Raw genomic sequence first — 26456 nt, forward strand, 5'->3', positions numbered from 1 at the left:
CCTTTAATCCCAGCACTTGGAGTCAGAGGCAGGTGGATCTCTGTGAAATCAAGACCATCCTGGTCTACAAGAGCTAGTTCCAGGACAGCCTCCAAAGCCACAGAAAAACCCCGTCTTGAAAAACCAAAACCAAATCAAATCAAAACAAACAAATAAAAACAACAACAACCAAAACACCTTGGGTTTAATGCCCAACACCAGAAATAAAGAATTTTCCTGTGAACACAAGTTAGCTGATATTTATTTATCTATTTTCCATTTTTTTTGGCATTGGGAATCAAGTGTCATCTATCACAAAGCTACTATCTCAGTCCCAATTTTTTTTAGTCTAATTGACAAAACTTGAAATATTATAACTGATTTGTTTAAAGGTCTTACTTCTTCATAGAAGCAGAGAAGTATTTGGGTTATATTTCTAGGTGAGAGGTTATGAATACCAAACTATCAGCCTTACTTCTTTTGTGAATGACACTGAATGGAAATAAATCTGCCTCATGAGTGACTTTTGAAAAAACAGATGATCCAGGTACAGCTGTAGAAATGGACTAAGTCAGGCTACACTGCAGCCAAAACAGTTAACAATGAAAGATTACTTTCCTTGGATACAAAAAGGATCAATGAAAATACACTCTGGAAATGTTTACAAAGCTATGTACAGAACCTGAGTGTATATGTAGCATCCTGAAGGCTCTAAGGAAATTATGTACGATTCATCTACATTGAACTAAGTTATCGGGTAACCCTGGGCAGGACAGATGAACTTCACAGTCTAAGATGTGTTCAACAGACACCTGTATATTCCTAACAGGTGCCTCCAACAGGCATAGTAGAGTTCTGATTTGTCTTCAGAGAAGACTGCCAAATAATATTCATAATTTGTAACTTGCCATCTTTTGAAATTGTGTGAAAATTAAAGAAATTTCTAAGGACTTAAATCTAGATTTATAAATGAGTTGGGAGATTATCTTTGAGTGATTATGCTTTGATGAGAAGATAAACTATACAACAATTTATTTCATTCTCCTCTGGACATTACAAATGTTTCTTCATAGCTTTCGTTTGGACCAGCTGGTCTCCTAATAGCAGCTGAAAAATCTCAGTACTGACACACAATATGCTATATGAGATACATAATTTATTGAAAAACTCATAAATACCCTATAAAATATCTTTGTTCTAAGGTTGTTTAGCTTAGATTCCACATATACCATAATTTCATTTTTCTGTTGTTGTCCAAATAGCTTCCTGAAGCAATACCCTGTCTTTATGGCAATGAGATGGCAATGTCCAGTTCATTTTATCCAAGTAAATAGTCCAAAGATATACATTTTAATCTCTGTCCCAATTCTTCCTTTTACTTTACTGCTCCAAAATTTAACTTACAGAAACAAAATCTAATTTAGAAAGGGGGAATGATATAATGAATATCTAGATACTTTCTGTTGGTCAAGTCATAACTACACAGCAAGACAGTAGAAGATCCTAAGCACAGGAAACCTATGTTCTCCAACTTAGCTAAACCTACTGGAAAAAAGTGTATCAGCTTTAGTGTCAAATGAAAAAAAAACGAAAGCTTTCGTTTAGACCAGCAGGTCTTCTGGCATTCCCACATCTTTATCCTTCCGTTTAACTGATGTAGCACATTTCCAAGCCTAGAAACTCCCTTGAAAATCTTTCTCCTGCAGCCTCACCCACTATGTGACCTTATTTCAGGATTTTCTAACAGCAGAACTTCACAATGTGACCTTGCAGGTTCCCTGGGAAAGGTTGGGCTCCAGCTTCATCAGGTGTATGATTTCATTGTACACACGGTGAGGGGCGTCCAGCCCCCAGATGAAATCCACGTGAGCCCACTCAGGGATGTTCTTGTGATAGATGAGGTTGCTCACTTCAGAAAGCAGGGTTTTCACATCATCTGGATTTGAAAGCCAGTCTTGACCCCCAGTCCACATTGCTGTGGGGACCATCATATCACGAACTTTGTACCTTATAGGAGTAGGCTAGATAGAAAGAATAGTTTAAATTTCACATAATATTTTAACATCCAAATTTATAACTTCTATTGCAAGTAAACATAATGAACATGTCCTGGGTTGTGATCAAAAGTGTTTACAGCAGTTAGAGTCATGTAGAACTCTGTTAAGAGTTTCTATTCCAGGTCCAATTTTAAGGAAAACTTACTTAGTGTGATTCAACTTTAGTTTCTCCATGTGAAATGGAGATAATAGCTCTAACACCTTACTAGATCCTGTGAGAAGGCATAGAAAATAATTGTGTGTGTGTGTGTGTGTGTGTGTGTGTGTGTGTGTGTGTGTGTGTGTGAGTCCATAGGGATTTAACCCAGGACCTTATGCATGCTGAACACATGTTCTGCCACTAAGAGGCACTATAGTCCCTATGTTGTATTTTAGACATTGAATAATCTGTACTTTCCTTATCAAACATTTTATACATAAATTTCCTTTTAAATATTGTCCTTGGTAGGTATAGTTATGGGACAAGAACTGAAGATATTCGACAGAAAAGATAAGGAAACCTGTTACAAAGGCCTGTGTATCCCCAGCGGGCACAGTGGAGGTTCAGCTTCACTGAACCCTCCAAACCAGAAGAAACTACGAATTAACCCCAGGCACTCAGCTACTCTAAACTAAGGAGGACAAAGATAATATACCTGTCCCAACCCCATACTCAGCTTCACCCTAAATCATGCAAAGAAGTCTTTTCTATCCAAGGAACTTCGGTTTAGGGAATGCTGCTGGATTTTTCCTGGCAGTTTGAGTCATTGAGATCAGTCAACACTCAGAAATTTCCATAGAACCATGGAGGCCAGTTTCTTAGCATGAAATCAAGAGCAAGTCACAGCTTCAATCCTAGAGAGCTTCTTTGTCTTCCTGGCTCCCTAAGAACTGAAGTGGCTGTCTAATTTAGATGCAGGGCAGAAGGACACTCTGGTGTGAGTAATGCTCCATCTTGACCTAAATACCCCACCTATCTAAAGCTAACACCCTCTATAGCATCTTCCCTCAAATTTGTTTTTTCTTCCCTTCATTGATGGTCTCTCATGCCTAGTCTGCATTCACCATTGTCTCTAGAACTCAGCCCACAAAAATCCTCATAGATGAAAAACATCTTAGAACCTGAATGTTCTCTCTAAAGTGACAGGTTTGAAGACAGTCAAAGGCGATATAACGAGGGTACTGGCTAAGATGTGTACTTGCCCATTTTCAGATGCAGTTAGGCTTTGAATTTCTGAATTTTATTCCTATCTCTGGAATCACATATCACTGTAACTTCCCTCTCACACATTTCTGAAGATTGATGTATTTTTAGCAGGTGGTGCTTGACAGTCTTACTTGATTACATTTCTCCAGGTTTTTGGTCTCACTTCCCCAGTCAAAGGCACGAAGTTCACCAGAATTCACTGCCTAGAAAGAAAGAAGGAAAGGGTATTTAAAGGGAGAGATGGGGTATCCAAATGTGTATCCCATATTTGGTTGTGAGAAAAGCAGAAAACCACGGTCTCTGGGTTATTCTCTCACTCCACTCTGGGAGTCTTTTTAGAAGAGTGCAAGGCAACAGTCTGGCTCTTTCAGCAAGGAATACAGCATGCAGCAGAGCTTTGCCACTGCATCTATATCGCTAGTGTATCAGTGTGGATAAGTGTTCAGTACAGCTCCAGATGTCATGATAGTGCTGCAATGCCATGCTGATGGGAGACAGTGCCCATATCTTCTCTACTGACCTCCTCTGTCTCTCCGTCTCTGTCTCTCTTCTTCCTCCCTTCCTCCCTTCCTCTCTTCCTCCATCTATTTTTGCCTCCATCCCTCCTTCCTTCTGCCCTCCCTTCCTCTCTGTCCCTTTTTGTCTCTCTGTCTCTGTCTCTCTCTCATACACACACACAGAGAGAGGGGGAGGGAGGAGAGATCTCCTGAGACTGTAAGGCTTACAATACCAAGAAATCCTGTGAAAATTTCGTTCTGCATTTTGGCCCACCTAAACATTTGTGTTCTGTCTTGACTGGGCTTCTCAAAAAGCCAGTAAGGACAGTGAGAAACATAATTTCCTTCATCAGTCTTTGGGTCTCTGACTTCAACAAGAGAAGAGTCTCATTTGAATGGTGCATTCTCAGGATGCAATAAAGACAGGCTTAAGCCACTTTCTGCCCTAGTCTCCTGTCACTGGAAATTTCAAGTAAGTTCACATTCTAATCTCAGTGGCTGAATTCCAGCTCAGGGTAAACAGAAACTTTCAGGCTATGTGACTATTCCAAACACAAGGTTTCTCATCCAGGCTGCAAGCTGGGCATTCTTACCTGGCTCCAGTGGAGAATATTCTGTACAGATGTTCCAGCAGGTGTGTGGGCGACATACACATTTGCTCGGCTCTGTAATAAAGCATAATGACGTAGGGGGTCAGATCTCAGTCTTGTTAAGAGCAAACCTCCATGGTGTCAGGTTAAGAAATGGGAGCCTCATTAAATCAGTGGCCATAATCTACTAAACAGAAAAGTGCATGTGTGTGTAAATCAGCTGCCACTGCCTTCTTATGAAAAGGTGTTGTTCATTTGAGAATGGCTTCTCATGAAAAAGACCTTACAAATTTCAACCCCAGCACTGCAAAAATAGATTAAGTAATAATAAATAAGCAACTTTACTAGAGACATCTAGGATAAGTACTTGAGTTCTGGAACTAGCTCTATTATTTAATTTTGGGGTGAATCTGGGAAAGTTAATAAACACCTGAGTTCAGTATACTAACCCATACAGTGCAGATATTAATAATACTGGTCTCTTGGGTTTGTTGCCAGGAAAAGTCTATCCTGTCACAGTACAAATACCTGCTAAATGGTGGCTATAAGTTAATTGTTTTTTTCTTTAAAGAGAAAATTTCTTAGGAATAAAAGGTATTACTCCAGTCAATAAGAATGCTACAGACAGGCAGCCCTCCATGGTGAGCTCTCACAGGGATCTCTTGCCTGAAGATCCATGCCTTGGTCAAAATCTCCCTCACTATCATCTCTGTAGGATTAGTCTACCTTCATGAATCCTAGAGCAGTGGTTCTCAACCTTCCTAATGCTGCCACCCTTTAATACAGGTCCTCATGTTGTGGTGACTGCCAACCATAAAATTATTTTCATTGCTGCTTCATAACTGTAATTTCGCTACTGTTGTGAATCATAATGTAAATATCAGAATATCGGAATATGTGACCTCTGTGGGGATCATGACCTAAGGTTTGGAGAATCGCTGTCCTAGAGGGTCACCTTCAGCTTGTTTGATGTTACCTCATGGCCCCAAGTCCATTGTCCTTCCTTCTCTAGGAATTATCTCAGGAGCCACATCATTTTGTACATGACTCTTCAACTCAAACATGCTAGAGAACTCACCTGGTGATGCCACCAGAATCTATACCTAAGCCAAGCTGAAATTCCCATTCCCATCACAGAACTTCAAGTGCAAATCAAAAGTCCCCACATGGAGGCAGAGATGAATGATGTCTGGTTGATTGACTTCCAGTTTCCTGGTTTACTTTTCTCCATGCATTTATTTCCCTTAGGTTTCCAACCTTGCCTGTAACCTGTCAAGTTAGGGTCTGGCAATGCTTTCGCGTTAACCTTGGATTATCCTCTCCTGAAGCTTGACAATTCTTTTCTTTACAATTAGGAAATTGCAAATTACATGTTGCACATCATTTCTCCAACCCTTGGCTGGTGCTAGCTCATTTTCAAGGACCAAGACTAAGAACTCTCAGCCTTCCTTAGGAAATGAAGTTCTTACTCACCATGTTCATGTTGTTTGTGTTAAATCCCCCCAGAAGTAATATGATGTTGCTGCAGATCTGGTCAAGAATCATCTGGCCACAAAGGTAAATAAAAAGCTGTCTGAAAAATCTAGTCTGATATAAAAATTCCTGTCTGCCAAATAATCCCTGTGAAGATAAGAGATGAAATAATATCCATGACAATATACCCAGGAACAGAAATGGTTTCTATTTAAAGCATGTATTGTAAGAAATAATTCCCTGCAGACTGAGACATCTGCGCTGTCACATACCTTGATCATCATATCTGGCAGCAGCAGAAATTTGGTACCAGGACTTCTTGCATATTTAACAGTGGCTATAGGGGCTAAGGCAAAATATATTTTTATTTTATGAGCTAGCTCTGGCATCGTGGAAAAAGCAATAAAGCCTGTAAGAGAGAAAAATTCATCACTGTGGTATCGAATGTCCAATAATTCATAAAGTATATATCTTATTCCTGTCAAAAACCTCTAATAATTATGTGATATTGTGTCTTAATCCTCCTCCGATGCAATTGTAGGCTTCAGGGATGTGTGTATGCTATGGGATCGGGGTGGGTTTTAATACAAAATCTCCCATGTTTCATATGACCCCTTTCATATTCGTTTTCGGGTAGTATGTCCTTATTGAGTTAAGTTGTTTGGCTTCCACACCCAGAGTAGAAAGAACAGTTTTTACTCTTATTATTGAAGATCTCTGCTGAAGCCATGAAAGAGAAAGGCTGTCCCATGAAGCCAGGACATGGCCTTTCATTTAAAATAATTTACATATGCACATTCTCTGTTTAGGCTGATACTCCCAATTTGAGGGATGAGGATGAGGAAAAGTTGACTCATGACCTCTGTTCAGTTCCCAGAAAGTGAATGGGTAGAAAGAAGGCAGAATTTTACTATACAGTCCTCTGCATCCGATTACGTTTTCCAGCTGTAAGCAAAGGCAAATACAGGAGAGATTTGCCATTAACTCTTGCTCTCTCAGCTATGCTGTGAGTACAAACGGATGGGAATCGATAAATTTATACCAAGCAGATTAATTCTGACCAGATTAGAACTCTTCTTAAATCTTAACCTGAGAGCCCTAAATAGCCTCTCCTAGGAAGACTTCTCATCACGCAAAGCAAGTTCAAGGTTTTTATTTTAACAGCCCCATGGTTAATCATTAGACTAATGTATGCTTTCTTGCTCATTCATTCCTCTCAAGAAAGTATCTAGCCTTGCCAGGAGCACCTCTGCCTTGGTATTTAACTCAACAATTTGTGTATAGAGAAACCAGTTTAAAAATACCTCTGAATTGTAGAGGTATGGAACATTGTAACTTTTCTATCTCTGGTTTGATGAGAGCCACTAACACTACATTTCTATTATTCAAGATTAAGTTGAGGAAAGTGTGAAACCAAAGATTCTTTCATCCTTTAGGGTATGGGTTAAAAATGAGCCCACTGAATTTGAGCTCTCAGTTCCAACAGCCATTAGAATTTTTAATTCCCAATATGACTTTAATCTTATGTGGTATCACTGTAACAGTCTTGGTGATTGTTGGAAATTTTTATAGGAAACAAGTTGGTTCTGTGAATAACACCTAAGAAGCCCTAGTGAAACCACATAATTCCCAATATACACTCTGACAGTATTGTGATTGATACAGATCAAGAATGAAAGAGAAATAAACAGCCAATTTTACTGTGCTTACTGCGCTTCAGAGTCAGGTTAATTTTTTGTATAAATTATGCTATTTGCTTAGCAAAAGTTGATGTCTAAGGCTTGGCCATAACCACTCGACCTTTTGCTACTCTGTTTGATGTCTGTCCTGGGTTGGATAAGTTTTAGGGGAAACGTTGACATTTGATACATATAAACTCTCCAAAAACATGTTGAACTTGTGCATGAAATAATTTCCTCCTTCTCATTCTGGCTCATTCTCCTTTGAATTTCTCAAAGTAAGTACATTGAGTCACTTACTCCTTTAGTAGAGTGATAACAGAGACAGAACCCAAGGAATTTCAGAGAAAGGCAAGTAGTCACTGCATTCATTGGGGGAAAATGGGAACTAGTCAAAAGGTAAGTTTGGTGACACTGTTTAATGATCAGTTAGAACTTCGGTAGAAGGGAGCCACCTTGGTGAATCAGTAACCATGACCAGATGACCAGAGTGATTGTGTGGTCTGCTAGCACCATGGTTATTTTTGAGTTAAGGCAACAACAAGCATCCTATGAGTTAACTAATTGAGGTCTATCTGGCTGAAGTCATAATGCTTCAGTAGAGAAACAGGCTTCAAAGTTATCCATGTCTGTTCCTTGAAAGATTGGACTTAATAGCCCTCAGTGGTTGTAGATATGGAAGTAAGTCTCTTGTAGGAGCTGAGGAGTGTGTGTGTGTGTGTGTGTGTGTGTGTGTGTATTTCTCATTCAATGTGTTGCCCTTACTGTGTATTAGTTATTTGACATACACAAGTGCAGTTACTGGCTTAGTGGCTCACACTCAAGTCTCTAGTTCTTTCATTATGTTACAATTCATTCATCTATAAAATAGGGATATGACTTTCTTCCAAATATTCTTGTTCAAAGATGAAGAAAAATGATGCATTTCTAACAGTAAGCAGTTAGTAAATACTCATATGATGCAATTATCATTATTATGAAGGCTAAAACAATAGAAAGATGCTACTGAGCCTACTTAACTTCATCTTCCTAATGAGTATAAAGCCTGCCTTGGTAGCTAGACACAGCTACCCTGAATAAAAATAATGTATTTTTCTTAGAAAACTGTAATCTTGCTCAGAACAAAGATAAAGAGCCTGGATTAGTTCCAGATTTTAAACACTCCTTTTGTTGCATAGCTCTTCCTCCTAATTCAAGCCTAGTGAGTATCTTCTCATTGGTCTGGGTATGATATGAGACCAGAATAGCCATGCATTTCCCCATGTAAGTGATCTTGTCCTGAGGGGTGTCATGTCAGTCTCTCACAGATTCACTCAAAGCAGCACATAAGCACCTAATCCCAGACTGGTAATGACGGTAAGAGAGAAACTTGAGTTTACACCATCAGTTCTGTTTGTCACTCGATGATAACACTGTGTCTTTCTTACTGCTCTCTATGAGGCGAACTTTGAACCCAAGACTTCATTCACTGAACACATTCATGGAGTGTATACCATGGGCTACAAACTTCAATTACAACAGTGTTTTTGACAAAATACCTCCTTTCCCAGAGCTAACATGCATCATTGTATTAAGTAGTAGTCCAATTACTTAGAACACCTTAAGAGAGACTATTATCTCCATTTTGCAGATGAGGACTTTGAAACCAGTGTGATTAAAGGATTTGTTTTGGGATATCGTCTAAAGAGTGGCAGAGATGGTATTTGCATCCACCACAGTTCAACCTGTGTTCTCTGAAGCTTTTAGAGCCACCAAAGAGGCCAGATGAGGGGGGTAATTAACTGAGCTCAGTCACAGACTCACACTTCTACAGATACAAACCTTCTTTCCTGTGAACCTACCCATGGTGGTGCCCTGTGAATAGCCGATGTAATAGATCTTTTTCTGGCCTGTTTTCTGTAAGATAAAGTTTATCACAGCAGGAAGGTCAAACCTAGCCATTTCATCATAACTACAAGGGGAAAAGACAAAGTTAGATAACAATTATAATACAAACAGAGCACAGTCAAAAATCACTCACCTCTTGCCCCCAGGATCTGCCAATAAGCCCCCCCTAGTGTCAGCTCCTACTGTGCTTCTCATAAGACAGATTTGTTTCAAACTGTGGTGACTCTGCGAGGTCACAGACTGATAGAAATGTCTATTCTCTCTGGATACTATAATAGAGTGAAGATTATTGAATAGTTTTGGACACACAAGCCAACTCCTAATATAAATAGTGTTATACCCTGTAAATAGAACAGCAGAGTGGGATGAAGATTTCTTTGTAGGACAAATATTGGAAGTGTAGCAGAACTCTTATCTGATGAAATGGATAAAGAACAGGTTGAATATCAGTAGTAACTAAGGACCTTAGGAACTCGAGTGAGGTTATAAGAGACTAGTTAAATTGATGGCACACAAAAATTAATAAGTCCCCATTTAATGACACTTGATCTCATCTCCTGGGGGTGTCAGCCATGTTGTCACATATGAGGGAGTTAATCCTAGATACTCACTCACACGAAAATGGACCTACACTTTTCTCACTGCAGTCTCAATCACCTGACACCAACCACTGTTCTCACCCCATTGTTAGCCACACCTTTGGAAATCCAGTCTTCTCCATTCTTACCCAAAGTATCATTAGAAAAAATGGGGGATATCAAGTTGGAACTTTGGTGATACAACCAAATGAGCTATCCAGATGTTGCAAGCCACAATTCTTTACCCAGTTCTTCCAGGCACATCTACATCCCCCTCCATCCTCAAAGTTATCTTATACCTGAAAGCCCAGAACTCATCTTGGTCTATGGAGAGAGTCTTGTGTTTTCGAGACCAGGTATTTCCTCTGCTGTTTCCCATCCACACATCAAAGCCAGCATCAGCCAGAATGAAGCCCAGGCTGTTGTTGGGTAGGTTGGAAATCCAGTTGCTAGCATCCCCAAGAAGACCATGCTGCAGTAGCACCACTGGCCTGGATCCTGCAGACAAAGAAAATTCCAACTGCTATGAACAGATCTCTGTTTGTCTTGATTTTTCTACAAACAAGGACTTGTATGCCAAAGAAATCTATGTGCAATTGTTCTTTTTCTGCTTGCTAGTTTGATTATCTTAGTTGACTTTTTAATGCTTTTTTGTGTTTTGATTTCTTCACAACCAGAAAATAGGATTTGTGTTATGAATAAATGAGATAATTCACAAGGAACAAACAGCACACTGCTTGTAAATGGAGGAGGAAAAAACCTAAAATGCAGTTTCCATGACTGGTTTTCAAGGAAGTTTAAGTATGAAACTGCTAGTATTAGGGCCTCAGATAATATTTGGGCCTTTTCAGAAGAGGATATTTTAAATGATGAACTCACACACACACATGTACATATGTATAAAATGGTCTAATGACTAAGGCTAGTGCATGTAAAAAGGACCCATGCTTCAGAGAAAAGTGTCTATCAGAATAAAGTTATAAGCTGGGTGTGGTGGCATATACATGTAAAACCAGAACTGAGGAGGCTAATTCAGGAGGATCATGATTTTGAGGCCAGCCATGGTTACACGAGAAGACATTGTCAAAACCCAAATAAATAATAGTAGCCAATTACAGCCCATTAGGAAGTACTAGAAACCGTAAGAATATTGGCCACTGGGGGACTGCATTGAACACTAATTGAACTAAAAGGTGTTTTGAAGGTCAGCATTCATGCCTGTAAGTAAAAACTTGACCCTCGGAGCAGTGCTGGAGTCCTCTTCTGTACCGAGCAGTCAATACAGTCACTTGACTGGAAGCACCATGCCTTGCCCAAGCCTGTAGGACTTGTGGAACTTAGTGACAAGTCTGTTCCTAGGATATTCAATTATTTGCACATTTCATTCCTTCATCTCAAAATAAATTTATCAGCACCTAGACTACTCTCAACATCAGGTTAGCCGTTGCACAGGCCTTGAATGAAATAGAGTCCCCTGCTTTACTGAGTTTTCACTATGGTGGAGGAGAAAAAGACAGTAAATGATCAAGAAAGCAGCTACCGTATGGAATGTCTTCAGGCATGTAAGGGAAAGAATTAGGCAGAAGACGACATAAGGCAGCATTCTGAATAGAGTGGCCAGGGAAAAAGAAGGGGTTTAGAAAGCTGCAAAGAAAGAATTATAAATTCAAAGGCACTGGGATAGAAACCGAGCAGACCTGCATCCGGTTAAACGTGAGCGAAACAGGGACTCATTTTTTTTAAAGGCTATGCAAGCACAGATTGGGATAAACAGAATTCTGAACTTTTTACATCAAAGACCAATACCATTTGGCTAGTGTTAGTTAAGAAATTCCATGGCTGCATGGAATTTCTGGTCTCGTTTGTGGCAGAGTTTCAATGAAAATTACATGAGACTGAAACACTGAAGCACTTGATTTTATAGCAGGTATACAGAGAGAACCCAAGAAGTTACATTTTGTCACCCATGACAAATAATGTTGTTGCTGTTATAAATGCAGAGTCAAAATATAATAGGCACAGAGACCAGTAGTTTAAAAAGTGTCAGTTGAGAATCCCATATAAAAATGAAATTAGGCAAATGACATGGACATACACTGAAAATTAACATATGTGCACTAGAGCCTGGTTCCTAGTCCTCAGTGGCAAGGAGGCAACACCACAAGCGTTTGAAGTACACTTTGGTTGGCTAACACATTGCACAGCTTTGAGTTTCAGGTACTTCCTTGTAGATTTTATTCTTCATGAATAGGGGTAGGTTGGTCTTTCCAAGGGATCATCAGAAAATGTTCTAGAGTTTCTATGTAGGAAATGGATTGAGTGCCAGAATGGAAAAAAATCCATTAAAATGGATTTTCTTTAAGATTTGTTTTGTTCTGTTTTGGGGTTTTGCTTTGCTTTTATTTATTTTGATTTTTATTTGTTTTGTGGTGATGGTAACTGAACCCAGGGACTCACAAATGTGTGTCCTGTTTTCAAATCCTGATGTCACTCTCTAGATCAAAGGTAATTTTGAAAAGAAAATACATTTCTGAGATCGTTCATGGATATGAGTATGGATAGAATGTTATATGGTAATAGAGACAGACATTATGTGGGAACTGGCATTATTTTTCAGCCTAACCAAGAGACCTCAGACTGTCCTAAGAACCAAACTTAATTCTACAGGTCAAGAAAGTATGGGTTTCAAGACTATCACACTGGGCTGACACCGAGTAAATCCATACCTTCCCTTTTTAATTGTGTCAGTCCTTGAGGAATTCTGTTCACAGAAAGGATGTATCCATCTTCAGTTGCAACTTCATATTCCTCACTGGGATAACCCTTGTGTTGGATAATTTCGCTCTATGGAAAACAAACAAGCAAACAAAAACCTCACAATTGATTTCATCCCAAGGTCTCAAGAGTAAGAGTAGCTTCTTTGGTGTTGCAAGAAGGTCTTTATTGCTCATGTTCATTCATTTTTCTATTTTCCAGTACTGGTAATCACACCCAGGGCCTCGCACATTAGGCAAGTGCTCTGCCACTGAACTACACCCCATCTGTCTCCCTTCTTTTTTGTTCTTCAAGTGGAGACTGAATGAGACCATGGTTTTCAGTAGTTAGGTCAATTCTGTCAGCCTCCCCATGGCATTGCTAGGAAGGCAGAGCACTGCTACAGAACCTACTGTCTTAGGAACCCCAAAGATCATCCCAACAACCAAGTTTCAAAAAGGTCTTCACAGAATTCTGACATTTGAAAAACACTGAAAGAGAACACAGATTCCAAAGCCTGGACATGCATCAGCATCATACAGGGCCACTGAATGCATAGAATCTTGGGCTCAGACCAGATTAGAAAACAAACCATTGTACTGCAATTGTTAGCACACCTATTCTGGAGGTGATTTAAGGATATTCTGGTTCCCTTGAATATCCTTTTAGTTTTAAGTTTACAGACTGAAGAACAGTAAGTCTTAAGCTTTTAGACTGAAAAAAACCTCCTTGGTTTGGGGGGATGACTAATAAAATGCTGTGCATAAACTTTTTTTGTATGTAATGTCTAGATCTCAAACTCCTTCGTGTTTGCACTGGACCACTGGCTAAGCATCTCTACTTCAGATAGTAGTGCATGCTGATAGTCTTCCTCCTAAGGTTGCATGCAGCTCTTGCCATCTGTCACCATCTCATCAGTTAGAGGAGCAGGGGGCCTTTTCAATCTGCTGCAAAATGAGTAAGAGAGGAGGAACTAAGTGCCAAAGTCTCAATGCTGAATATAGATTAACAAGCATAGTCATTAAGAAGAAAGGCCAAACTGAGGGGGGGGGTGCTCGGGTGATTGGAGCACACCTTTAATTCCAGTACTCGGGAGGCAGGCAGATCTTTAAGTCCAGCCTGGACTACAGAGTAAGTTTCAGGAGGGCTGTTACACAGAGAAACTCTATCTTGAAACAAACAAGCAAACAAACAAACAAAAGACCTAGGTTTCTTGTTGGGCTCTAACTTAATACATAAGTTGACTGTATGATAGTGAAAACCTTAGCTACTTACTGTTCCGTACTTTATTCCTCTGCTAGTTCATGCTACGTAGGATAAGAGAAGGAATATGCATAGAATACTAAAGCAATGCCTGATATCAACAATAGGTACTCAGTAGAAATTATATATAATTAAAACACAATAAGTACACAATTAAAACCCAACTAACCAAACATTATGGAATTGTGTGTGTGTATGTGATTGTGCTTGAGTGCTCGTGTGTTTGTGTATGTGTGTGTGTGTGTATTTCACCATTACATAGTTAATTTAAATTGTTTTGATGATGCATCAAACCTACTTAGAGGGCTTGTCAAGACACAGATTGCTGGATTCCATTCTCAGAGTTTTGACAGGTCTGGTGTGGACTCTCTCTCTCTCTCTCTCTCTCTCTCTCTCTCTCTCTCTCTCTCCTCCTCCTCCTCCTCCTCCTCCTCACATATATTACATCCCAACCCCTGTTTCCTCTCCCTCCACTCTTCCCAGCCCCTCCCCACAACTTACTTTCCCTCCTGGATCCACTCCTCCCCCATTTCCCTTTGGAATAATAGCAAGCTTCCCTGGCATATCAACTGAATATGGCATAACAAGACACAGTAAGACTTGGTACTGATATTTCTAACAAGGTTCCTGATGTTGAAGAAGCTGCTTGTTTAAGAAGTCTCTGTAGGGAACAACTTGGAGAGATAAGATACATACATGAAATGTTAGAGGGCTTCTGAGAAAGTCTATGTAATTTGTTATGGGGGGGTGTGGGTTATGTGTAAATAATGGCTGAAGGAAGGAGAAAAGAAATTCTGAGCAGCAAGCGATCCATGAACAGGACCAGTTAGGCAAAGTTTTATGGAGGAGGGAGAATTTGTGCTTGTCTAAGACTGAAGAGGAACTACCCAAGAGAACCTAGGAATGTGATGTTAGGGACATGGGTGTCTTAGACAGGAAAGGATTATATGTTAGTAAACACTATCAATGGTGATCAGGAGACTATATTTGGCAGGAGAACTTACACAGGATAATATTAAAACACAAATTTGTCTACATAAAAATGCAGAGCCAACATATTCTAAAGATTTTTATCACCATTTTTCCCTTTGTGTTTTGAGGCAAGATCTCTTTCTCTGAGTAGCCCTGGATGCCCCTGATAGGCAGTCTAGACTGGCCTTGAAATCACAGAGATCCACTTCTGCATTCTGAGTGCTAGGATTAAAAGCATGTACCACGATGCCAGGCTGCATAAGCATTTTTGAAGGGACATATATAAATGTATATGTACATATGTGTGTGTGTGTATTAACACACATACTTATATGTATTTTGAGCCTCACTGTAAAGTTCAAGCTGGGCTTGAGCTTGGAATACTTCTGCCCTCCAAAGTGTAAATGAAAAATTCTAACCATATTTAATGTTAATTATCTATTTTAAAAATTTTCCCTGAATGAAAAAATCAGTTATATGAATTAAAATATTACTTTAAGAATGTTCATCCTTTGTTGCTTGCTCTTTTTTAGAAACATTGTTTTCTTGTGTGTGGTGTGTTGTTGTATTGTGGGGTCAAGAGTTCCCTCTGCTTCCCCTAGAAGTTTGTGACTGCAGGTGTGTGCCATTACATCCGGCTACAAGAATTCTTTATAAATACCTTTCATATAAATCATGTTTTAAAACATGTCTGGGACAAATATGCAAATCACAAAGTACATGATGATACGGAAAATTGAATAATGTTTTTAAACCTTAAACCTTAGGAAACTGAAGTGGATATTAGATGTAAAGCAAAGGATAACCAGACTAAAGTCCATATCTCCAGAGAAGCTGGGAAACAAGTAGGACTCTAAGAGGGACACATGAATCAACCTGGGAAGAGAAATTAGATGACATCTACAAGGCAAATTGGAGATAGGGCGTGGTAAGGGGGAGGGGATAGGGCAATGAGAACAGGGTGGAACAAGATGGCCTAGGTGGGGAGGGATGCAGTGGAAGAGCGATGAAAAACAGAATCACTATGGGCTTAGGGAGAAACCCTAAGAAGTCACATGGAAGACCCCAACTAAGACTCATAGCAATAGTAGAGAGGATGCCTGAACTGGCCTACACCGTAATCAGATTGATGAATACCCTAATTATCATCATGTCATAGAGCCCTCATCCAGTAATTGATGGAACCAGATGCAGAGATATACAAGAACCAGGCCAAGCTCCGGGAATCCAGGTGAAGAGAGGGAGGAGGGAACAAATGAGCAAGGGAGGTCAAGATCTTGATGGAGAAATCTACAGAGACAGATGAGCCAAGATTGTGGAAACTCATGGACTCTAGACCTACAACTGTGGAAACTCCAGGGAACCAAACTAGACCCTCCATATGTGGGAGATAATTGTGAAGCTTGGACTATCAGAGGGGCTCCTGGCAGTAGGACCATGATACAAACCTGGTATATGAGCTAGCTTGTTGGAGTCCATTCCTTAGGGTGAGATGCCATGCTCAGTGGCAGGACCATGATATAATCCTGGTACATGAGCTAGCTTGTTGGAGCCCATTCCCTATAGTGGGATGCTGTGGTCAGTCTTAATGCATGGGAGAGGGTCTGAGCCCTGCCCCAACATATTGTACCAGACTACGTTGACTCCTCATGGGAGCCCTTACCTGTGAGGAGTGGACTTGGGGTGGGCTGGGGGGAGGTGAGGGAGGGTGGGAGGAGGGGAGATAGGAGGAGGTGAGGCAGGCATGAGAGGAGGGGTAGGAGGGGGAAGTGTTGTTGGAATATAAAATGAAATAAAAAAAATATAATATGAAAAAAACTTGGGAAACTGTTAATAGAAAATGTTGGAAAATGGCAAACCATGTATGATGCTCCACTGTCTTCTCAGAAAATTTAAACTTCATAGATTTAGAAGAAAATTACAGGACACTACAAAGCTGTTAGTGGTTAGCTCAATGTATTAATGCATTAATCAGTATTAACCTCATAGTTCTTAGGTTTTATACAAGGGATGCACACTGCACTTATAATAAAAGTTATTAAATTTAAAAGTCAACTGCACTTTCTTAAGTTTCTCTAGACTTGCTTCTTAAGTTCTTTGTAAACTTTGGAGATCAGCCTCACCTTCCCTAGGGAACAGAGTGGGGATTGGGTGGTGGGGTTGGGGAAGTGGGGAGGGGTGGGGGAGGAGGGGAGGGAGAGGGAGCTGGGATTGACATGTGAAGCAAGCTTGTTTCTAAATTAAATACAAAACATCTCTAAAAAAGTCAATTGCGCTATACTCTACTCTCATCTTGAATGTGGGTTGACTATGGCATGCTTTCTGCAGACCCAGTTCCTCAACATGCTCACCTCTTTGCCTGCAACCCTTTCTTACCTCCTGTTTATTCTTCTGCCTTCAGGTCATGAAATGTTTTCCTAAAGCCTGGTTTAGATTCCCCTGTTTTATGCTTTTCTTCCTTTGCTCTCAATCTTGTGATCAGTAATTGAGAGTTTGTTTTTTGTGCTGGATCGTGTCAGCTCAGTGAAACCCTGGCATCTGATTTTCTGAGATTTCTCTGTGGCCCAGGTGTAGGCACAGCTTCAAGCATTTGTAGAGGGGGAGTCCAGTCCAGTTCTTTCTAGAGATCCTGATAGCCTGGAGGTGCTGGGTATGAGCAGTGAATGGTCTAGGAAGGTAATCCTTGTCAAAGGGACTCCCCATGTGCTGGAGGACTTTGTGGGGGTACATTTAGGGTTCCATAAGAACTGCAATAATGTCCTGGAAGGACAAATATAATGTAACAAATAGGATGGTTTAAAGACGCCTGGCACCTGTACTCTGTAGACGCAGAGTGTTTCTACAGTCTGTAAGTTTTAGAAACTATGACAGCAGCCGGTGGGATGGCAGATGAAGTCTAATAGTCCTATGGAGATTCATAAAAAAAGAAAACCTCCTTCATTATAGGCTGTTAGTTTTAGAAACCATGCAAAAAAAACTAGAAGGAAAGAAAGTTTCTATAAAAAGGGTCTTCCTTCACAAAACATTAAGTTTCCTCTTTTAATGGGGATATCAGGTGAGGCTAGGGAGCATCCAACACAATCATCTCACTCATCTGGAAGCTGACGCTCCCTCCACCCTGTCACATGGTAGGGTTTATTGCACAGCAGTTATAATTACACGTGTGTGCTTAGGAAAGCCTGAATTTAAATTGCAGGCCTACCTTACAGCCACCGTAGGACTCGCTTAACTTGTTTAAAGGCTTCTTTAATACTAGTGCCTTGATTTGAGAAATATAGATAATCTTATCCTCAGGACAGAACACTGAAAATGAAATTGTATCTCTACCACTTTTATTACAATACTGTCTACGGAATAAATGCTACCTTATGCTGATCACATAAAAATTCTCTAGAAGACTTCCGAAGAGATGTGCTGTTCTCTGCACATCTTACTCACACATCTTCTCTGGAACAGATAGGGACATCTCACTGCTAGTTGGCAGAGTTAGAATCCAGAGCAGGATAATACTAGAAGCTACTAGAAGTATATGTTCTCACAGCAAGAGGTCATGGGTGACACTTTTATCAAAAGGCACAAAACAGGAAAGAAAACAAAGATTGAAAATCATCAGGGGTCTAAAATAGGTCATACATGTTTCAATTCTTTCCTTGTCCAGTGGGTGAATTTGAGAATTCAAGGAAAAATTAAATTGTTAAAGCTCAAAGAGAGTAAGTCATTCCCCCCAAATCACTGAATTTGATTGGGAAGCCCCCAGGTCTACTAACAACCAGTTTAGTTTTCTTCAGGTTCAGTGTGTTGTTTTTCAGCACACTGTTAAAGCATTAACCACCGCAATATATAAAAATAACACAGCATGCAGCTACTGCACAGATGCAAATACTAACACAGAACCCTTCTTTTTCCCCCAAACATTAAAAACCCCAACTTACAACATTCATGAACGCTTCCGGATCAGCAGCTTTTGTTGGCATATGTCCCGAGTTCACATTTCTTTGGAGCAAATAAGCCAGCAGGATCAGAAGCCATATCTCCACTCTGTGTGAGACAGTCCATGCTCTTGACAAGATTTCTGACATGGTCCAACATCTGCATTTGCTTTGTGCCTAAGGATGTAGCAACTACATCTAGAGTCAGGGGGAAAGACCTGTAGGTTTAAAACAGTTTTCGTGTATTTTCCAGCAGCAAAACTCTGAAGCAAATAAAGCAGGTTTAGGTATAGGAATGAAACAACATGGTGTAGGCTGCAAACGTTGCTGAGAATGTCACAATCCCATCTGGCTCCTCCTGTCCCTGTCTCATTCATCCTGCAGACACCAATCCTCCCACTTCCAGGTGTGTCCAACCTTCCTTGTTGCAACGGGGAGTTTTATGCATGTTTTATACAGCCTATAAACACTTTCTGGCCATCACCATGGAAGGGCCTTGTGAAGCACCTCGCCCTCATGCTTAGTTTTTATCTTTGTTTGATAAGTAGCAAGAGCTGGAACTTGCAGAACACACTGCAAGTTTCTGTAGTTGCATTTGGTGGCTTCAATCATCACTGTCCTATAGCTGAAAATCAAACGCAGAGATAATCACTTTTATTTGAAATGCCAAAACTTTAAGAACATTTCTTATTTTTAGTGCTGAATAAAAATATTAATTGTAAGAAGACAATGTAGGTTTAGCCCGTTTCTGTCTAGTTCAATACTTACATACCACACTGTAAATTTGTCTTGTAGTTACCAGTTAATGTTGACAGTGATACCCAGTTATTAAATCACCTGGAGTAACCCAAATAATGAGTGGTTGCCTAGCTAAGTGTCCTAGTTAATCAGTCTGTGAGGTAACCTGAGAGCAGGCTTCTTGACCTGCTATTAATTGAGCTTGCCATGAAGGAAGATTCATCATGTTAAGTAAATACTATACTTCAAGTTAATAAAAAATACTGAGGTAACCTCTCTACTTTTCCATCAACTCTTCAGCTTTGACAGCAGCCACACCCATTTGCAGGCTTTGGGAATGTAGTGGGTGAAGAAGTCAAAGTTAAATCTGGAAAGACGACTCCGTGGGAATATGTCTGCCCAGATGACTCAGCCTTCACCATCCCTACCGGCTGGGCAGGTGTGAGGAGGCAAGCCTGTGTCTTTATCTGGGTCTGGCTGAGTGTTCATCCACAGTATTGATGACTGCTGCATGTTAGAGAGGAGTGATTTGACCCAATTGGAAAAAGCAAGAATGAAGGACTATCTCCACCAAGCCCCACATCCTCTCCTTGGAACCCACTGAGCTTGCTCTAAAGTCATGCAAAATGAGATCTCAGAAGAGAACTTCATCTCCCACTGCTGACATTTTTGTATTTTAAAATGCTGAATTGCCCAAATGGGGGTAGGAGGTGGCTTTCATTTAATTTCAGAATTAAATGACCACATTATCAAGTTAGATTGTGACAAAACCAGGAGTAAAACTTAGAGATTGGGCCTGGGGAGATGCTTCAGTGGTTAGGAGCACATACTGCACTTGTAAAGGACCTAAACTCAGTTCTCAGTACAAAGGTCCAGTGGTTCATAATCTCCTGGAACTCCAGTCCCAGGGGATCTGATGTCTTTTGCCTTCAGCAGGCACTTGCACACCTTACCCAATGCTCATGTATTTGTGTGTGTGTGTGTGTGTGTGTGTGTGTGTGTGTGTGCGCTGCATACACATTATTAAGCATAAAAAATGTTAAAAACTCAGATATCTTAATCCACTGTTTAATATTACAGTCACATGGAAAGCCCCTTCAATGTTTCCTTCCTCATGAAAAGATGGAGTCAGATAACTACACCATGCTGTGTGAATTGCTTCTCAATGCTGAGAAGAAATTGAACCTAGTTCTTTGTGAATGCTAGGCAGTGTAAGTTGTTTCTTCAGGTTCTGGATTTAAAATGAACTTATTATATGCTTAACATATACAAGCTACACATATTTGCTTCAATATGTTCAAGTAGGCCAATTCTTACCTTTGAATAATGTGTCTCTGGATTCTGTAGAGACTAATGATGGCAAATAACTGGTTGAAAAACAAAAAAATGAGAGGCAGAGGCAGGAGGATCTCTGTGAGTTCAAGACCAGCCTGGTCTTCAAGGCCAAGTTCTGGAACAGGCTCCAAAGCTACACAGAGAAATTGTCTGAAAAAAAAAGAAAGAAAAACAAAACAAAGACCCCCTCAACCTTCTGGTTTTCTTAGTGGGTCTACACAGTTTCCTGTCTTTTAAGTTCAGGCTAGAGGGCTCTCACATTAGTGTTCAAGTGACTTTTATTAAATTGATTCTTTCAGTTATTACAAGCAACCTTGAAACTAGCCAGATGTTTGACACGGAAACAATTTAACTGACACACAGTCGGTGTTCTTGTATCATTTGCATCAGAATGACTTAAGGATCAATTGACCAAGATGATAGTGTTGAGTCAAACTCCCAATCTGCTCCTAACACAGGGCACTTCTCAGGAGACTCTGAGGCAGTCAGAAAAATGGACATAGCTTATCTGTCTCCTGTTTTGTCAGACATGCCTACACAGGCGTGGTTCCCACTGAGACTCCATTGTTTTCTCAGCTGTATTAACCAGCTTGCCAAGGTTCTTCATAGACACTGTTCCAGTAAAGAAGTATTAGAAACTATTCCACATTTCTAAAGCAGGCAGCTTCGTCTCTGCCTCAGCATTGATCTTGGAGTCACGTCAGCACCCACCTTTAGTTTAATTCTCCCTTCTGGTAGGCCAGCTTTTAAAAACACAATTATTTAAACACTGTTTAAATACAGTAGTTAAGACAGATTGTGAAGTCATATGACAAATGTCATTGTTTACTGCATAGATGGCTTTGGGACATGTTTCCACAGTCCCTGAGCCTCAATGTCCTGGTTTGCAAGCTGTGACATTAATGGTACCTTCTCCTAAGACTGCCAGGAGGGTTTCATCAGAGAGCAATGCCGAACCTGATACAGAATAAACACTCAGCAGCTTTGCTTCATGCAGGCTTGTGATACCTGGTGGCTCTTCCCCACTCTCTGTCCCAGTGATTCCAAGATAAAGCAGCATTTCTCCACCAGCTCGCGCTACTAGGGTATCTCTGGTGGAGAGAACAAAAATCACATTTTCCCCATACGTTGATTAAATTGTGTTTTCTGGCTCCCTCTTTCCTAGGCCAGTGATCCAGTGTAGTCACTCAGCCTTTCACAGACAGAGAGCATCTGACATTAAAAGATGCTCTGAGGACAAGTGTAGTCATCTAAGACAGGAGCCAAACATCTAGAGGGATTTTGGAGGGATTTACAAAGTTGCCTTTCTCCATTTTAGCTTTTCTGTTGTTTTTTTGTTTGTTTGAGTCAGGGTCTCCTGTGGTCTGGGTTGGCCTGAAACTATTAATTTTATTTCCTCAACCTTCCCAGCATTGGGGTTACATGGATGTCACCATACTTGCCTTCTCCCCTTTTTTTCTTAAAGGAATCTGTGGTATGAACATAAAGATGGTGAGTTACCTTTGTGAATTTACTTGTAAAGCAGACTGAAGTCATAGTATTTTAGAACTAAAATCACAGATTCCAGAAGCCACTTGCTTCAGCATACTAGTTTTATTGCTCTGTTTATAACATATATAATATGAAATTATATAATTTAGTAAAGGTAATAGAATACATATTTCTGTGAAACTTTGGCCACCATGATGTGCATAGATTGATATGCACATTCCATTTTTCCCCTCAAATTCATTTTCATTAACAATTTGGCATATGTAGAGAGAAGCCTTTTCCTTGCCAGCTGCTTTGGTTTTTCAACGCATTTTATGTATGTTATTTGTATGTGATAGAATATTTTCACAGGGAAGATTTACAGATGCAGAATACAGGGCAAAAATATGTATTATCTATAGTCTATATCCTGTAAGATCCTGTTAAATTGCTCCCTAAAAGACTGGTAGAAACATGGCCGTTACCATACCCTTCCTTCAGCAGCTTAACATTTCAAAAATCCCTTTAATTTTGTCAGTCTCATGGGATGATACCTCACGGTGATTTGACTTTCATTTCATGAGCTACAATCAGATTATGAAGTTTTAAAACATTTCACATATTAAGTTTTCTTTTGTGGATTTCCTTTTTCGTTACTAGCCTGTTTCATCTTAACATTTCAAAGAGTGATCACCTTGAGCCTTTTCTTTATTGTAGATATTGATCTTCACTTTGTTACAAGCTAGTTAATACATTTGCTTTCTCTTTTTTAGCTTTGGCTTGTGATGTATAGTTATTTCATAAGTATTTTGTTATAGATGTATCATAGTTAAGTGATTTAAAGTTTTCCCTTCTAGGATCTCTGTTTCATGCGCATTGATGTTTTTCATTCCAAGATTAAATTATATTCTTTATACATTTTTAGATTTTTTATCTGATTCTAGACCAATTGAAATTTCCTTTTCAATATAGCATGTCATTGAATCCGAGTTTTATTTTTCTAACCTGCTATTAATTTTGCAGAGATCACATTATAAGTCTTTTCTGATTTGTCTGGGACAGAAATCACCTACATGTCCTCATCTTATGTGACAGAGACCTGCAGCTCTGGTGAGATCTCCTAGAGCAGTCCTTCTCAACTGGAACTGTTTGCTCTGTAGAAATTTGCCTGTCATTGCTAGGGGAGTGCTGCTGTCATCTAGTGGTAGAAGATAGAGGTGCCACCAAACACCTTAAAATATATAGGGCAGTCCCACAGCAAAGTGTGTGATCCTCCAAAGGTCAATTATGTCAAACAAGTTGAGAAATCATGGAAACATGGCATTCTTTGTTTACAGATCTTTGTACTTAAGGTTTTGTCAGTCAGTAATGATATCTATTGATACATCTTCCTGAAATTGTTTGCCATTGTTTTCAAGTTTAAAAAATAATGAACTTGTTCTGTGTCTAGTGGGTACTTGTGGACATCAGAAATGTTCATTGTTCACAGATTATTATAAGAAATCCAGGATCCAGATCACATAAATTAGGCTTATAGATCATCAGGTGGAAGGTATTGTTTGTCACTCAATGCCACCTACCTACAGAAACATGCTTTACAAATAATCTCAACGCACACACACACACACACACACCTAACAAAAGAACAACAAAAAACTTTGTTTAATTCACATGTAAATTAAATTCACATGTACACCCTACTCCACCAAAGATAAAATTAATATTGAAAAAATAGCACCAACTATGACTGAAAGTACATATATACAGATAGTATCATATCAGATAGTCAGACAAAGTTGACCATCAATGTCTATGCCAGGTGGTTTATAACATACTGTCATTTGTAACCCGACCTCTCATTCTGGAGACCCTCCAATGGTCTTATCTCTATCACTATGTTTCCTAATGTGTGGCTGTTATACGTTTGAATATTATAAGCTACATTTATTTATGTTAGCTGCTTTCTACTCATTTATCCTATGGATGCTGGAAGATGTGGCATACTTTTATTTGAAAATGTTGCTTTTAAATGTTTAAAATGGGGAGTACAGTTTCTCTAATCCTCCTCTGATATTGTATCTAAGTGTGTTAATAAACTAGAATGTATTGGTTTCTTTGTGTCCCTTTGGTCTTTTGGACATTTTGAGGTGGCACTTCAAATGTTTGGGGATTATTTTGGTCCTGGAGTTCTGGGAACAGAGCCAGCCTCAGGTGGCTTCCAAAATTCTGAGAGCAGCACAGGGCACCACAAATCCTTACAAAGAGGTCCAAGTAGTGGGCGGTTACTAAAGTGTCAGGTGCTACTCAGTTCTGCCTTCACCATGCCCTGATTTTGCAAGAGATTAATTTATAGGGCTGAGTGATTCTGGGGATGGCAAAGACCTGGCAGAACAGCTAATTTATTTTATAGGTGAGGAGCCTTGGGCAAAGTAAAGGAAAATCATTTGCCCAAATATTTATGATGAGCATGAGCTGCAGAGAGACTGATGTGAGCAAAGGGGTGGGGGGGTGAGGAGAAGGATAGATAGGAAGCAAATGGAGTGTCTTTCATCTCCCTAGGGTTCAGAGACTCCCAAAGGATGTCCATTTTCTCACACTGAGAACTCTAAGCAATGTGTGTGTTTTCAGAGACTGCCCCTTCTTCCTGTGCCACTGCTTTTTTATTGATGTCCCAGCAAGTCCACTTCTAGAAATTATCAGCAGGTGGCCTGCCTCACCCTCTCACTGACACTGACAGACCCCATTACCAGAAGTTCTTTCCAAAGAGCCATGTTCTACTGTCGGGATATGCCTGGTATATTTTCACATCAAGAAAAATACAGCAAATTCTTAACCATGTTATACACCCCAAAGTAAAGTAAATCACACAAAAATTCACAAACTTTAATAACAATAAAAAACCTCAATGGTCTTAAAAATCTGGAGGGAAACTAGTTTCTCCTTCAACTCTCATTGATCTTTCAAACTTGCGATTATATCTAATGAGTGATGGCTCATTGGGAGCCAGGAAAGGACAGAAGGTACATGCCACTAGATCTTTCTCCAGACCATGCCGTACCAGGCCAGACCAGGCCAACCTTGGTATCATTCCTCTGGAGTCAGTCACATTATTATTATTATTATTATTATTATTATTATTATTATTATTATTATTAAATCTAGGCTCTCTCTTTAGTCTGGAACTTAGTGGTCCGGATGGTCAACAAGCCACACAGGTCTTCTTGTCCTAATATTCCCCATTATTACAATCACTGGCATAGTATGTGGGTACCAGGACTCAAACTCAAGACTTTCTAGTTATACAGTAAGTACTTTACTGAGTTATCTCTCTAACCTCATCATTGGGATTCTTGAAAAACAAAAGTTTGGTTAATATGGGGATAAGCACAGGGGTATGTATATGTTTGGTAGGATATGGCAATATTAACTGAGGCCTAAAATCCACTGGATTCTCCATCAAAGAAACCTACCTGTAAGAGACAACAGAGAACAGAAAAATTTATTAGACTGGGGTTCAAATGCCTTCCCCTACGTATGGCTCCTTGGACTACTTGTTGATTTTTCAGTGTGCTTTATTCATAAGTTAACAATATAATGACTTTATAGCATGGTTATAAAACCAAAGTAAAATATGTGTGTATGATGCATAGCATAGTTCCTGGCTCAGATAAGCCGGTTTATATGTTGTTACCATTCATCGTTGCTATTATTATTATTAGGGGAAGCATCAGTTGTGGACTTGAGGGGGGAAAAGATTAAAGAACAAGTGTATTACTCAAATTGCTCTCTACTTTATATTTCAGATTAAACTATGATAAGGAGACTGGGTCAGATGACCCCAACAGCCTATCATGGTCTAAAGTAGTTTTATTTTCTAAGACAGATGTAGCTAAACTTGCCTGGCTTGGTGAGCATCTAGTTTTTCCACTTAGCAATCTATGTGGATGGCCAAAGCTGGCTTCTCAAGTCACTTATCTGTAGTGGTGAAATCATCCAGTCTGGTGTTGACTGTGTTCCAACACAGTTTTCTGAAAAGGCAAAGATATTTTGCTGTACAGTCTACCCACTG

The 26456-nt window shown here is 39.8% G+C and overlaps 1 protein-coding gene across 1 annotated transcript; it reads right to left on the reverse strand.

The window, feature by feature from the left end:
* Positions 1 to 219: 219 nt before the first annotated feature.
* LOC101822889 (lipase member M) lies at positions 220 to 19191 on the reverse strand. Its single transcript, XM_005063682.3, has 9 exons — positions 18848 to 19191; positions 12653 to 12770; positions 10226 to 10424; positions 9303 to 9412; positions 6055 to 6191; positions 5783 to 5929; positions 4313 to 4384; positions 3354 to 3425; positions 220 to 2000 (listed from the first exon to the last, which is right to left on the reverse strand). The coding sequence occupies exons 1-9, from the start codon at positions 18992 to 18994 to the stop codon at positions 1734 to 1736; spliced, it is 1269 nt and encodes a 422-aa protein (XP_005063739.1). The 5' UTR covers positions 18995 to 19191; the 3' UTR covers positions 220 to 1733.
* Between the last annotated feature and the right edge of the window lie 7265 nt (positions 19192 to 26456).

The sequence above is a fragment of the Mesocricetus auratus genome, unplaced genomic scaffold (assembly GCF_017639785.1).
Source record: "Mesocricetus auratus isolate SY011 unplaced genomic scaffold, BCM_Maur_2.0 Super-Scaffold_4256, whole genome shotgun sequence".
NCBI classification, from domain to species: Eukaryota; Metazoa; Chordata; class Mammalia; order Rodentia; family Cricetidae; genus Mesocricetus; species Mesocricetus auratus.

Excerpts from the sequence above, each read along its gene's own strand:
- LOC101822889 (XM_005063682.3), bottom strand. The coding sequence starts at position 18,994 with ATGTCAGAAATCTTGTCAAGAGCATGGACTGTCTCACACAGAGTGGAG. Across the intron at positions 9,413-10,225 it reads GATGAGTTCTGGGCTTTCAG|TTATGATGAAATGGCTAGGT; the intron begins GTATAAGATAAC and ends TTCCCCTTGTAG. Across the intron at positions 5,930-6,054 it reads TGCCAGATATGATGATCAAG|GGATTATTTGGCAGACAGGA; the intron begins GTATGTGACAGC and ends TTATCTTCACAG.